The sequence below is a fragment of the Pelodiscus sinensis genome, chromosome 2 (genome assembly GCF_052426305.1).
Source record: "Pelodiscus sinensis isolate ZL-2025 chromosome 2, ASM5242630v1, whole genome shotgun sequence".
Classification (NCBI taxonomy): domain Eukaryota; kingdom Metazoa; phylum Chordata; order Testudines; family Trionychidae; genus Pelodiscus; species Pelodiscus sinensis.
Genome location: NC_143053.1, coordinates 82,876,575 through 82,890,292, shown reverse-complemented (window position 1 = coordinate 82,890,292; position 13,718 = coordinate 82,876,575). Strand labels below are relative to the sequence as shown.

Here is a 13,718-nt window from a genome sequence, read left to right as displayed (position 1 = left end):
ACAAGAGGTTAAGTCCCATCTCCCTTTCCTGTCTGGTTTTAGCCATCATGTTCAGAGAGTGCTGACATTTCTGAGAGATGTGGCCCTCACCAAGACATCTCACACGGGCACAGGAGTCTCATTTTTTTACAACTGGGTAAGCTGGGCATGGTAGAAAAGCTGGGTTAAAACTGTGGAGAAAAAAGCAGAAAGGATTCTTTTTGTTTTAAAGTTGAGGTGAAAAATTGAAAAGTAGTAAGAAGTGATTAAAAGAAGTTAATGAGTTAAACTAAGTAAAATAACATTTTGTATCTAGAAGAAATGCACTGCTGATGAGCTCCACCTTCTGCCAAGAATATCAGAGAAGGAATTGAGGGTGCTGCGCTTCGCACGCAGCCAACGGAAATAACAGCATGAGGCAGCCACTGCTCATGCATGGCAAAGCACTGCTGGGGGTAAACCTCTAATCGCCGAAGAGAAGACATACCAACACCTAGAGTAGAGCATCTACAAGGACACTACTCAAAGGGGAAAACACATGTTTCTGGGGCAGGTCAAGGATCGCTTGAACTCTAGTGCAACGAGCCTTGAATTTTGGCTGCAGAAGTATACCAGCCGCATTGCGTTACCAAATTCGATATGCTCTATAAAGAAATGGCTTGAGTTTAGAACACACAGCTATAACTCTAAAGAGGGCAACAGTCTAATTGATTTGGTTCAATCAATCAAGTCAAGCAAAGTCTACTGTGTGTTTCTTTTCTCCTCATACAGAGTGTGATTTTGGGAAGAACTTAAGACAGGCAGATTGATCAACTGATCAAGATGAAAAATCATCAGACCACATTAGGACTAAACATCAGGTGCAGGTTATACACTAATTCCTATGGAACACCATATAGATGTAGTTTAGATGTAAGGGGCTGATGCTCACTGACACTCCTATTTTTGAAATAGGAAAGTCTTAAAGGGAAAGCCGCATTAGTCTGTATCTACAAAAAACAACAAGGAGTCCTGTGGCAGCTTAGAGACTAACAGATTTATGAGGGCATAATCTTTCATGGATAAAACTCACTTAATCACATGACTTGGAGTGGAAGTTACAAAAAGAGGGGTATATATAAGGAAGTTGCTTGTGTTAAGGAGGCTAATCATATCTGGGTAGAAGTAGCTCATTCATGGCCTTTTATGTAGAGATGTGGCTATCCAGAGAGGGAAAATTGCCTCTGTAATGTGTTAACCAATTGAAATCCTTATTCAAGCCTAAACTGACAATGTTGAATTTGTAAGTGAATTACAGTTCAGCTGTCTCCCTTTGTAATTGGGGTTTGAAATTCTTTTGTAGAAGGCTGGCTACTTTCAAAACCATTACAGAATGTCTAGGGAGGTTAAAGTGTTTCACTACAAGTTTATGTATTATCTTTCCTGGCGTATGATTTGTGGTGTCCATCTATTCTTTGGCACAGAGACTGTCCAGTTTGGTCAATATACATGGCAGAGGAGAACTGCTGGCACTTGATGGCATATATCAAGTTAGTGGATGAGCCCCTGGTGGTGTGGCTTATGTGATTAGGTCCTGTGATGCTGTTGCTTGTACAGATATGTGCACACAGTTAGCAACTGGGTTTGGGGCAAGAATAAGTTAGTGAGTAAGTGTTTCTGTGGTGTGGAGTGGCTGCTGTTGTGTATTTGCTTCACATTGGGAGGGGGCTGTGTGTAGGCAAGGACCAGCTTGTTTCCCAAGATCTGAGAGTGTGAGGGATCATTTTCAGGATTAGTTGTAGATTGTGTGGCAAAGTTCTGGCCATGCCCCATAGGTTTCAGATAAAATATTAGCCTCAGCGACTCACTGTTGCCCCATACACAACCCTCTCTCTTTACAGGAGGCAAGGTCCACAGCTTACTAAGCCATATTCATCACAAGCTAGTCCATGGTTTTGGGGTGAAAACCCCGATAGAGCCTGTCCCAAGAAGCAAGACCAGGACTGTGTTGACCTGGGGGAAGGTTCCAGCTCAGGGCCCCTAAAATAGCTTTTTCCCTGAGTCACTTCCCCAAACAACTCCTCCAAAATGTCTCCCTCTGATACCTGTTAACCAGCTCTCACCTCACACACAGCTTCTTGTTCCTCCCTTTTCTTCTTCTGGTCTATCACTAACTTCCCCTCTCCTTACCTAGGGGATGCAAAGCAACTCCACCGGCTGTAACTGGCTGCAGGTGTTGAGTAACTTGCGTGAGGGAGCAACCTAGTTAATAAGCCGCAAGTGTTTTCCTGACTTCATTTTATGGCAGCAGGCTTTAGAAGTTTACTCTGGAAAGAGAAAACCATTTACTCAGTGCCCTGTATACCTGCCTTCCAACAGAATGTGACAGGCTGCTGATTTAGGTCTGTCACACATCCTCCCCTCTGCTTCATACAACATGGTTGGGTAACTTGCATCATTAAACAGTGCATTCTGGACAACCCATCAGCATGGCCATGGCAGCTTCCTGCTCTATGCTGCACCCGAAACTAGAAAGGCTGGAGGGGAAAAAAAAAAAACCATCTGGTCACTCTTGCATTCTTTTCTTTGTTTCACTGCATCCACTAGAGAGGGGCATGATCCGTAATGAGAATAAACTTGCGTCCAAGCAGATAGTAATGTATGGCTTCCATAGTCCATTTAAGGGCAAAGCATTCTCTCTTCTATCGCATATTTTTACTCCCTTGGAAGGAGCTGTCTGCTAAGATACAGGGTAGAGTGCTCCTCCTCCCCAACAATTTGTGATAAGACACATTGGAGGCCTCAGTTTGTAGGATGAATTCCTTGGTGAAGTCCGGGACTGTTAAGACTGGGTTACTATAGAGCGCCATCCAAAGGTCCAAGAATGCCTCTTCTGCTGCATCTGATTACTTAAGTAGATCAGGTCCATGGGTTTTTATTAAGTCTGTTAGGAGACTGGCCCATGTGGCAAAATGGGAAATAAACCTCCGGTAGTACCCCAAATCTAGGAATGCCCACATCTGTTTTTTCTGCCTTGTTCAGAGCCAGCTTTGGATAGCTTCTAACTTATTCAGCTAGGATCTTACCAGGCCTTTCCCCAGTATATAACCAAGGTATTTGGCTTCTGTGAACCCCATAGCACACTTGGCTGGCTGGGTTTGCTGTCAGGCCGGCTCATTGAAAAGTATCAAGAAATGCTTTTACATTTTCTAGGTGTGTTTCCCAGTCTGGGATGTAGATAACTATATCATCCAAATAGGCAGCAGCATAAATGGCCTGGGGATGTAACAGCCTGCCCATGAGGTGCTGGAAAGGTAACAGGGACCCCCTGGAGAAAGGACCGTGTATTGGAACAGGCCCTGGGAACGGAGAACTCTATCTTCTCTTTTGCTTCCTCAGATAACGAGAGCTTCCAGTACTCCTTGGTTAAGTCTAGGGTTGCTAGGAATTGGGCACTGTCCAACTGGTCTACTAGTTCATCTATGCGGGCAATCGAGTAAGCATCAATCTGAGATATTTCATTTAGCCAATGGAAGTCATACCAGAATCTTACTGTGCCATCTGATTTTGGCTCTAGCACTATGGGGCTGGACCACTGACTGTGATTCTTCACTTATCCCCATCTCCAGCTTCATCTTTATTTTCACTCTTATTTCTTTCCTTTTTGTTGCTAGCAACCGGTAGGGCTTCATTGTTACTCGGCCCCAGGCTTCATGATAATCTGATGATACATCACAGAAGTACACCCGAGTTTTATTGAGAATACATCCTGATTGCAGAGGATCATCCCAGAAACCTCTTCCTTCTGGCTGGTCATTAGGTCAGGGAATATCTGCACCCGTACTGAGGGTTCATGTGTTGGGAAATCTCTCAGATTTCCATGGGCTGCCATACAAGCCTCTTGTGCTTTCCAGGGTTTTAGGAGGTTAATGTGATATATTTGTACTTTCTTGCGGCGCGTCCTGGTTGTTGTACCTTATAATTCACCTCCCAAACAGGTTCAATTATTTCATATGGTCCTTGCCACTGGGCCAACAGCTTACTTTCTACCATAGGTACTAGTATTATTACCTGGTCTCCAGGCTGGAATCGCTGAACATTTGCTTGCCAATTGTATATGCCCATTGGACCTCTTGGGCTTCTTCCATGTGTTCCTCACAACAGGAGTAACCTGTGCAATTGGGTCCCTCATCTGTAATTCATGCTGTACTACATTTTTCCCATGGTCAGCTCCTCCTCCCAAATTTCCTTGGCTATGTTCAGTAAGCCCCAAGGGTGGTGGCCATACAAAAGCTCGAAGGAAGAAATCTAGTGGAGGCCTGGAGAATCTCTCAGATTGCAAACATATGGTAAGGTCCCAGTCCTTTCAATCTCTGCTTACTATTTTCCTCATCATGGCCTTCAGGGTCTGATTAAATCTTTTGACCAGGCCATAGGTCTCTGGGTGGTAGACAGAAATCTATAGCGTCTGCACATGGTGAAGGGCACATAAGTCTTTCATCACACAGGACATAAATGGAGTCCCTTGATCAGTGAATATCTCCTTGGGCAGCCCCACTTGGAAGAAGATAGCTACTAATTCTTTGGCGATATTTTTGGAAGCTGTATTTCTTAACGGGACAGCTTGGGGTACCCAATAGCATAATCCAAAATGACTAATATATATTGGTGGCCCCCAGGCCTGTTTTTTCCAAAGGCCCCACCAGATCCATGACAAGCCATTCAAATAGGACTTTAATGATCAGCAGGGGTATCAAAGGAGCTCTTAGATAGGGGCATGGCTGTGTAGTTGGCACTCGAGGCAGAAGGCACAATATCGTCAAACATCTCTGGCCAGAAGAACTTGCGTAAAATTCTTGCTTGGGTTTTCTCAACTCCCAGGTGCCCCCTGAAAAGGTGACTATGAGCAAAGCTCAGGATTGCTCTCTGGTGCTTCTGGAGTACCAGAAGTTGGTGTACCTCTTGGTCCTGCAGGTGCATGACCTGGTATAGGAGGACCCAATTATGAAATAGGGACCCAGATGTTGGGATTTTCTCACTACAGGTATCCCATCTATCTCAGCCACCTCCTTTCTGGCACTCTCGTACCTGGGGTCTTCTACCTGATCCCAGCCAAATGTTGCCCTCCCAGAACTTAGTAGCCCTAACTCCCAGAGATCTTCTGTTTCGGATTAATCTAGAGGGTCTGGATTGGTACTGGTTTCAGGACCCTCTTGTATTTCAGGGCTCTCTCCCTGTGCAGCTTGGGTCCATTAGTAGAATCATAGAATCATAGAATAATAGGACTGGAAGGGACCTCAAGAGGTCATCAAGTCCAGCCCCCCGCCCTCAAGGCAGGATCAAGCTCCGTCTACACCATCCCTGACAGATGTCTATCCAACCTGTTCTTAAATATCTCCAGAGAGGGAGATTCCACCACCTCCCTTGGCAATTTATTCCAATATTTGACCACCCTCACAGTTAGGAATTTTTTCCTAATGTCCAATCTAAACCTCCTCTGCTGCACTTTAAGCCCATTACTCCTTGTCCTGTCCTCAGAAACCAAGAGGAACAAATTTTCTCCTTCCTCCTTGTGACACCCTTTTAGATATTTGAAAACCGCTATCATGTCCCCCCTTAATCTTTTTTCCAAACTAAACAAGCCCAGTTCATGAAGCCTGGCTTCATAGGTCATGTTCTCTAAACCTTTAATCATTCTTGTCGCTCTTCTCTGTACCCTTTCCAATTTCTCCACATCTTTCTTGAAATGTGGCGCCCAGAACTGGACACAGTACTCCAGCTGAGGCCTAACTAGCGCAGAGTAGAGTGGCAGAATGACTTCACGAGTTTTGCTTACAACACACCTGTTGATACAACCTAGAATCATATTTGCTTTTTTTGCAACCGCATCACACTGTTGACTCATATTCAACTTGTGGTCCACTATGACCCCTAGATCCCTTTCCACCATGCTCCTTCCTAGACAGTCGCTTCCCATCTTGTATGTATGGAACTGATTGTTCCTTCCTAAGTAGAGCACTTTGCATTTCTCTTTATTAAACCTCATTCTGTTTACCTCTGACCATTTCTCTAACTGACCATTGACTTACACAGGAGGATTTTTATGCCTGCTTCAAGATTTGAGTACTGTAAGCTGGCTGTCAAATGCCTGAACACAGGTCAGGGGTCCAGGACTAAAAGTAACAGTCCAGCAGCCCCTTTCAGACCATGGGGCCAGAGGGCGGGGCAGGCAGCTATGCAAGTCCAATGTCAGTATAGCCCAGGCCCTGGTTCAGGGAAACAAACAGCTCCCAAGGCCAGTGCAACCTGAGCCCTTATTCAGGGCGGGGCAGGCAAACACACAGTTCCCAAAGTCAGCACTGCCTGGGCCCTGGTGCATCCAGTCAGTCACAAGAAAAAAAGTTTGAAAACCACTGCTAGAGGCAGAGCTGTCCTATCTATTGGCTGGTTTGGGGTGGTTGCCCAAGGCCTTACACTTCATGGTACCACAGGGACTGGGCAGCAGCTCCACTAGTTCCACTCAGGCTTGTTGGCTCCCAGTGTCACTCCAGAGAGGAGTTGTCAAGGGGCAGAGTGTAGGCAGGAAGGGAGTTTGGGGGAAGGGGTGGAATGGGGATGGGACAGAACAGTAGCTGGAACAGGTGGGAGCAAAAGAGGGGAAGGGGTAGGCCCCATTCCTGCCTATGGATGGCCTGGGTATAGGTACCGCTACCAAATTTGCAGTTGTGAAACTGCATCACAAACCACGATATATGGCCTTTTACATAATAGTCTAAGTACACAAAAGTACAGTTTCTCAAATTATGGAATCCAACCAAAAAAGGGGTCACAAGTCTATTGTAAGGGGGGGGGGTCACAGTTAAGGATGTTAAAATGCAGTTACTTTCCTAAGCAAGTAGTCGATAGACTTTTTAAAGAGACTACTCAATAAGGATAGGTAGTAACAGCACTCAGCCTAGCTCCTACCCGGTCTCAGCATAACCTCACCCACTGCCACTTTGTATTGTAAGGGACAGAAGAGCCAGCGCATGATCTCGCAAGGTCTCCGATCAACCTGCATAACTTCCTCGGCTGCCGCTCTACACTGTAAGGGACAGAGAAGTTATGGAGCGGGTAGTGATGAACGGCTCGATGTCAGGATGGCGGTCGGTTTCTAGAGGAGTGCCCCAAGGTTCGGTCCTAGGACTGGTTTTGTTCAATATCTTTATTAATGACCAGGATGAGGGGATGGATTGCACCCTCAGCAAGTTTGCAGATGACACTAAGCTAGGGGGAGAGGTAGATACACTTGAGGGCAGCGATAGGGTCCAGAGTGACTTAGACAAATTGGAGGATTGGGCCACAAGAAATCTGATGAGGTTCAACAAGGACAAGTGCAGAGTCCTGCACTTGGGACGGAAGAATCCCAAGCATTGTTATAGGCTGGGGACCAACCAGCTAAGTAGTAGTTCTACAGAAAAGGACCTGGGGATTACAGTGGATGAGAAGCTGGATATGAGTCAAAAGTGTGTACTTGTAGCCAAGAAGGCTAATGGTATATTAGGCTGTATTAAGAGGAGCATTGCCAGCAGATCCAGAGATGTCATTATTCCCCTTTATTCAGCTCTGGTGAGGTCACATCTGGAGTACTGTGTCCAGTTCTGGGCCCCCCACTATAAAAAGGATGTGGACACGTTGGAGAGGGTCCAGCGGAGGGCAACCAAAATGATTAGGGGGTTGGAGCATGAGACCTATGAGGAGAGGCTGAGGGAGTTGGGTCTGTTCAGTCTGCAAAAGCGAAGAGTGAGGAGGGATTTGATAGCAGCCTTCAATTTCCTGAAGGTTCCAAAGAGGATGGAGAAAGGCTGTTTTCAGTAGTGACAGATGGCAGAACAAGGAGCAATGGTCTCAAGTTGTGGTGAGAGAGGTCCAGGTTGGAGATTAGGAAAAACTATTTTACTAGGAGGGTAGTAAAGCACTGGAATGGGTTATCTAGGGAAGTAGTGGAGTCTCCATCCCTAGAGGTGTTTAAGTCTCGGCTTGACAAAGCCCTGGCCAGGTTGATTTAGTTGGGATTGATCCTGCCTAGAGCAGGGGGCTGGACTTGATGACCTCCTGAGGTCTCTTCCAGCTCTGTGGTTCTATGATTCATGAGAGATGTGGGACCAGGGACTGAACAAGCATCTGCATGTGCCAGCTCCTGTCCCTTACAATGCAGAGCAGCAACAGGGGAGGTTATGCTGACTGACAAGAGACCCTCGGGACCAGGGACTGAGCCAGCACCTTCACATGATGGCTGACCAGTCCCTTAATATTGCAGAGTCACAGTGGGAGAGGGGGCAGGGAAGGATACAACTAGTCAATAGTGTTAACCGGTGCTTTTTTTTTTTTTTTTTAAATAAAAAAAAGAGTGTGGTATTCCAGGCTTAAACTTGTTGAAGAAAAAACAAAAACAAAAAACCACCACCACCCTGGAAAAGTTGTTGGGGGAGAGGACGAGAGGGGAGGGGGAAGAGAGAAATGCAGTTGTGGCCTTTTTAAGAGCCAAAATGCCACGCTGGGAGCTAGAATAAAACACCTTGGATCCCAGACTTCCATCAAGAGACTAACAGTGCCAGGAAAACAGGTGCCAGTATGCGCGGGGGGAAAATCCCATTCATTTTACTGTGTGCTGGGACAATAGGTGACGGTACACTGTACCATCACAAAAAAAGCACTTGCTTATTGGTTAGTTGACCAGTTGATTACATCCCCAGTCACGGTATTCCCACCCTTACTTCTGAGATGCTTTCACAGATGGGAGGCCAACAGTCACCAGCAGCAAGGCAGCATCCAAGGCAGGCAGCCACTGCTGTTTTCTTCCATTATTTGATCTGAGGAAGTGGATCTGGCCCACGAAAGCTCATCATCTAATAAGCCATCTTGTTAGTCTTTAAAGTGCTACATTGTCCTGCATTTTGCTACTGCTCTCTACTGTGCCTTAAAAGCTGAGTGGCCAGAGAATGGTAGCCATCCCAGCTTAGGTAAACTGTTAAATACAGGAAGCAACAGCTCTACAAGCAGTGCTACCATCAGCACTGAAATGAGGGTGGCATAGTATGTACTTTCACCCTTATTTCTGCACTGTTGCTTCCCTCAGAGCTGAGCATCCAACCAGCAGCAGCTGCCACTCTCTGGCTACTCAGCTCTAAAACCAGTGCTGAGTAAAGGTAGCAATATGCTTCCTTCATACAGTAGGCTTGCAACCACCACCCCCTTTGGACCAGGACTAAGGAGATTACATATGGAGGGTTTTGGTAAACACAACTACTGAAAATGTTAGTATAAGGCTCCCTGCAAGCCAGAAGTGGGGGATGGGGAGAGGAAGGAGCTTGCATGTAACCATGAAGGTTAACCAATGAGTCCAGGCTCATTTGTTAACTATTTAAACATGAACAGGCAGTCCCCAAGTTACGCGGATCCGACTTATGTCGGATCCGCAGTTACAAACGGGGATTTTCTCGCCCCGGAGGACTGGAGCGGCGGGACGCCTGGTCCTGCCGCCCACCTCCTCCGGGGCGAGAAAAGCTGCTCCCCGTCTTCCCCCGTGGAAGAAAAGCTGCTCCCCGTGGAGCCAGCAGACCAGGGAGACGGGGAGCAAAGCGGCGGAGGACCCGGGCCGGACCCGCGGCGCTTCCAGATCAGCTGGAAGCGCCACGGATCCGGCCCGGGTCCTCCGCCGCTTTGCTCCCCGTCTCCCTGGTCTGCTGGGGGGGGGGGCAGCTAGTGCCCCCCTCCAGCAGACCAGGGAGACATGGAGCAAAGCCCGGGGCCTGTGGCAGAGCAAGTGGTGCGCTGCCGGTTGGTCCCGCAGCACCGCTCCTTGGCGCTACTGGACCAACCCGGCAGCACCCCAGCTGCTCTGCCCCAGGAGTCCTGATTCAGCCGCTGCTGATCAGTTTCAGCAGCGGCTGAATCAGGACACCTGGGGCAGAGCAGCTGGGGTGCTGCTGGGTTGGTCCAGTAGCGCCGAGGAGCGGCCGCGCTACTGGACCAACCCAGCAGCACCCGAGCTGCTCTGCCCCAGGCGTCCCCAAGTCAGCCGCTGCTAAAACTGACCAGTGGCTGACTACAGGAAGCCCAAGGCAGAGTTGCTCTGCCCCAGGCTTCCTGGAATCAGCTGCTGATCAGTTTCAGCAGCAGCTGACTTGGGGACGCCTGGGGTTCTTAAGTTGAATCTGTATGTAAGTCGGAACTGGCGTCCAGATTCAGCCGCTGTTGAAACTGATCAGTTTCAGCAGCGGCTGAATCTGGATGCCAGTTCCGACTTACATACAGATTCAACTTAAGAACAAACCTACAGTCCCTATCTTGTACGTAACCTGGGGACTGCCTGTATACTATCACATCCCTAGTCAGGTACCCCAATTTGAGAAACACTGCAGAGAAATCACACTTTTTTTCAGGCTAGTCTAAATAAATGTCATTATTTATGCCAACAGTGGGGAACCTCAGGCCTGGGGGCTGCATCTGGCCCCCGGCTTTACTGGATCCAGTTCCTGAGGCTCAGAGATTGCCCACATTGGGGAGCCTGTGGTGCCGCGCCAGCCCCCTGCTATCCACTCACAGGACTGGAATACACAAAAGCTTCTAGCCTGGGCACGCCAAGGCTCTGATGGCACAAGGGGAATGTGAGTGTCTTTCTCCTTCTCAGTCAGGAGCTTCTCACTTCTGTGTAGCCCCCGACTGATTTTTCTATGGGTCAATGACCCCTGACCCAAAAAAGGTTACCACCCCTAGTTTATCTCATGACAAACCCAACTTAAGTATACTGCTAGATACAGAAAGCAACAGCAAGATGTAAATGCCAAGAAGTTAATGGGGAAAAAAGTGGGCAGAATCAAAGAAGAGTAGTTTCTAGATTTTAGAAACCTGCTTCATCAGTCATACTTCCACCCTCTCAGCTCTTCAACAGCCAAGTTAATTGCACTAATTAACCACAAGGCATTCTCTTAAGGAAATCTGTGGAGGTATTTCTTAGTTTTCATATCTGCGCTTCTAGATATGGGGTATCCAAGCTTTTTCTATTGTTCCTGCCATCAGTAATGGAAGCTGTCCAATCCCCACTCTATAAAGTTGTAGTCAAGAGCAGAGCAGTTCTGGTGGCATTCTCTGCCTCAACTTCCTGCAGGCCCCAGGCCTTAACACATCCCCCATTTGTTCCTCATCCCCTCTTATGGGGGCATAGCCTGCATTTTGGAGTCCACAATTCTAGAGTTGTGTAACTCATGTTTCCTAAAAGGCTTTGTTTGCTTCCCTTTTTATCCTTCCAATAGTTTTCCACTCCCAAACTCAAGCTTGTTTCTTAGGATAAAAAAAAAAAACGAAATAAGACAGCAACATAAATACTTCATAATTACATTCAAAAATGGGGAAAAAGGAAAAAGTAGGGGATTTTATCAACAGAACAGATCGTTTGTGTTCCCAATTACCACGTTTTTTAATCCAAAAAATTCTCATGTCCCAAGAAATTAGCGGATACTGAACCTTAACAAAAACACAAGCCATCAAAACCTCACTTCGTTGGTGAGCTAAACACACACAGTTCCCCAAGTGGAGCCCGCCTAGCAGTCCCCTCTGCTCAAGAGGCGGCAGCTCCCAGCGGTGAGCCGCAAAGCTACAACCATCGGGGGCCGAGCATTCGCAGCAGAGCAACGAAAGACGCCGCGGCAGGCCACGTGCAAGGCAGCACAGCGCGCGGCAAGCAGCGCGCAGCAGGAACGGTTCCATCCCCGCACCTGCCCCGCCCGCTCCCCAGAAAGGAGCGACGGGATCACGTGGGACCGCGCGGCGGCACGTGCCGGCAGCATCAGCCCCTCCCCCCTCTCCCGCCCCCAAAGGTTCTCGCGCCCGAGCGCCCAACGGCCGGTCGGTTGGGCAGAAACAGCAGCTCCAAGTCCCTCGCCTCCAGCTCGCCCCGCCCCCTGGCAGCTAGTCTCCCAGTCCGGGCGCCAGCTCCGCAGCGCTCCCAGCTCCGCCCCTCCCCCCCCGCCTGAGTCCCCGCTACCTGGCACAAGGCGCTGCGGAAGCCGCAGTAGGTCTCCTCGCCGCAACTCAGCACTTTCTCCTGGGTGTCCCCCTGCTCCAGGCGCCGGTCGAACAAGAAGACGGTCCGGTCGCTGCTGCTGCGCGGCCCTGTCAGGCTCGGCTCGGGAACCCTGGTGCCCGCCACCGCTGCCATGTTGGGGCGCGAAAGCCGTAGAGCCGGAAGCTCCGCAGTCACGGTTGCCTGGGCGTCTGGCGCGCGGGCTCCCCCAACTGGCGCTGCTCTCCCAGCGAGCAGCAGCTTTCGCCGGGGCGGGGGCGGGGCTGACGGGGAGCCCGCGACGGGGCGGAGTCAGTCGCATAAAGGGGCGGGGCCTGGAGATGGAACCTATGCCGGCAAAGGAGGACCCGGAAGTACAGTGCCGAGGGGGGCGGGGCTGAGTTAGGAGATTCGGCCTGAGAGCAGAGCTGGGCTGGTGGGGTGGGGGAGGTGAGGAACACCAGTCATTTCCGTCTGTCCCGGAAGTGAAGTTTCTCGCGCAAGAATCATCCTTGGGTGGATTAAGCTAAAAAACAAGGGCCGACGTCACTTCCGGACGGTATGCACCATAGACAGGGGAAATGATGTGGCCAGGGAAGCCGCGATTTTTCACCTGGGAATTCTGAGCGCTGCTGCTGCCCCCGCAGGCGGGGGGGAGAAGACCATGTGCGCCGGCGGCATCGGGATCACGTGATCCTCTGCTTACCCCCCCCCGCCCTGAGCCGGGCCCGCTTCCGGAGCAAATCGAAGCTGCTGCGCTGGTAGGCGGCGAGGCGGCGCCACGGGCAGGAGGCTGCTTTGCAGCCTGAGCCCAGAGCTGCGGCCATTTCCGTTCCCTCTGCCCGGGCCGGCCCCGCACAGACCCTCGCGCTCAGTGGGGCCAGTCAGCCCGGGACGTCGCCAAGTGCAGGGTCCTGCTCCTCTTGGAGGAGGCCAAATATACAGGCACGTGTCCGTTGCTGTCGTCCCAGCCTCCCTGCAGCTGTTGCCCCTTCCCACTAGGGATGTGAAATCCCTTGTAACCAGAGTTGCCATGGAGCCGACCGGGCTGGGAAGTAGGAATGTAACTGACTAACCGGTACGCATCACTTTTGCCAAGGGAACCGGTTACATCCCTGCTTTCCATCTGTATTTCCGGAGAGTAGAGAATCTGTCCTGGCTCTGTGTTCTTAAGGATAGAGTTGATTGATGCTAAAAATAACTTTTAGAGTGGTGAAGAGCAAAAGTGTTGTGCTGAAGTGACACCAACAGCTCTACACACAAGCCTCGATTATTGTCAAATTGACAATAATTTGCAGTCAGATTCCATGACCATTATTAGATTCCAGGGTAAAAAGCTATTGAGAGGAATAAAGCCAAGTTGTGTTGCAAACTCGGGAAGACGATGCTCTATTGTGTCATTTGGAAGCTTCTGTATTGATAAAGCCTAGAAAATGTTTCTAAATGTAAAATTCTGCAGAATCTCAATGGGCTACAACAAGAGTGCTGATCTAGTATATCAATTGTACTGGTTCAATTTACCCATAACCAGACAGCAAGAGTCCTGGGGCCTTTAAATCACTGGTGTGTGGGAGGGGTGGGGGGTTGCGCTCTGGGGTGCGCTGAGTGCTAGCTGCCCTGTCCTGCCACTTCCACCCAAGGACCCTCCTATTCTGGGAATACAAAGTTGCCTACCCCTTCTTCCCCCACATCAAATTCTTAAATACAGAATAGTAAG

At 49.2% G+C, this 13,718-nt stretch overlaps 1 protein-coding gene across 1 annotated transcript in view; it reads right to left on the bottom strand.

Moving 5' to 3' along the window:
* Positions 1-12,549, bottom strand: part of SMCHD1 (structural maintenance of chromosomes flexible hinge domain containing 1) — a 192,988-nt gene extending 180,439 nt beyond the window's left edge. Inside the window, exon 1 of the mRNA XM_075920925.2 lies at positions 11,984-12,549. Within this exon, the coding sequence (XP_075777040.2) occupies positions 11,984-12,157 (174 nt within the window). The 5' untranslated portion in view covers positions 12,158-12,549. The remainder of the gene's footprint in view (positions 1-11,983) is intronic.
* Between the last annotated feature and the right edge of the window lie 1,169 nt (positions 12,550-13,718).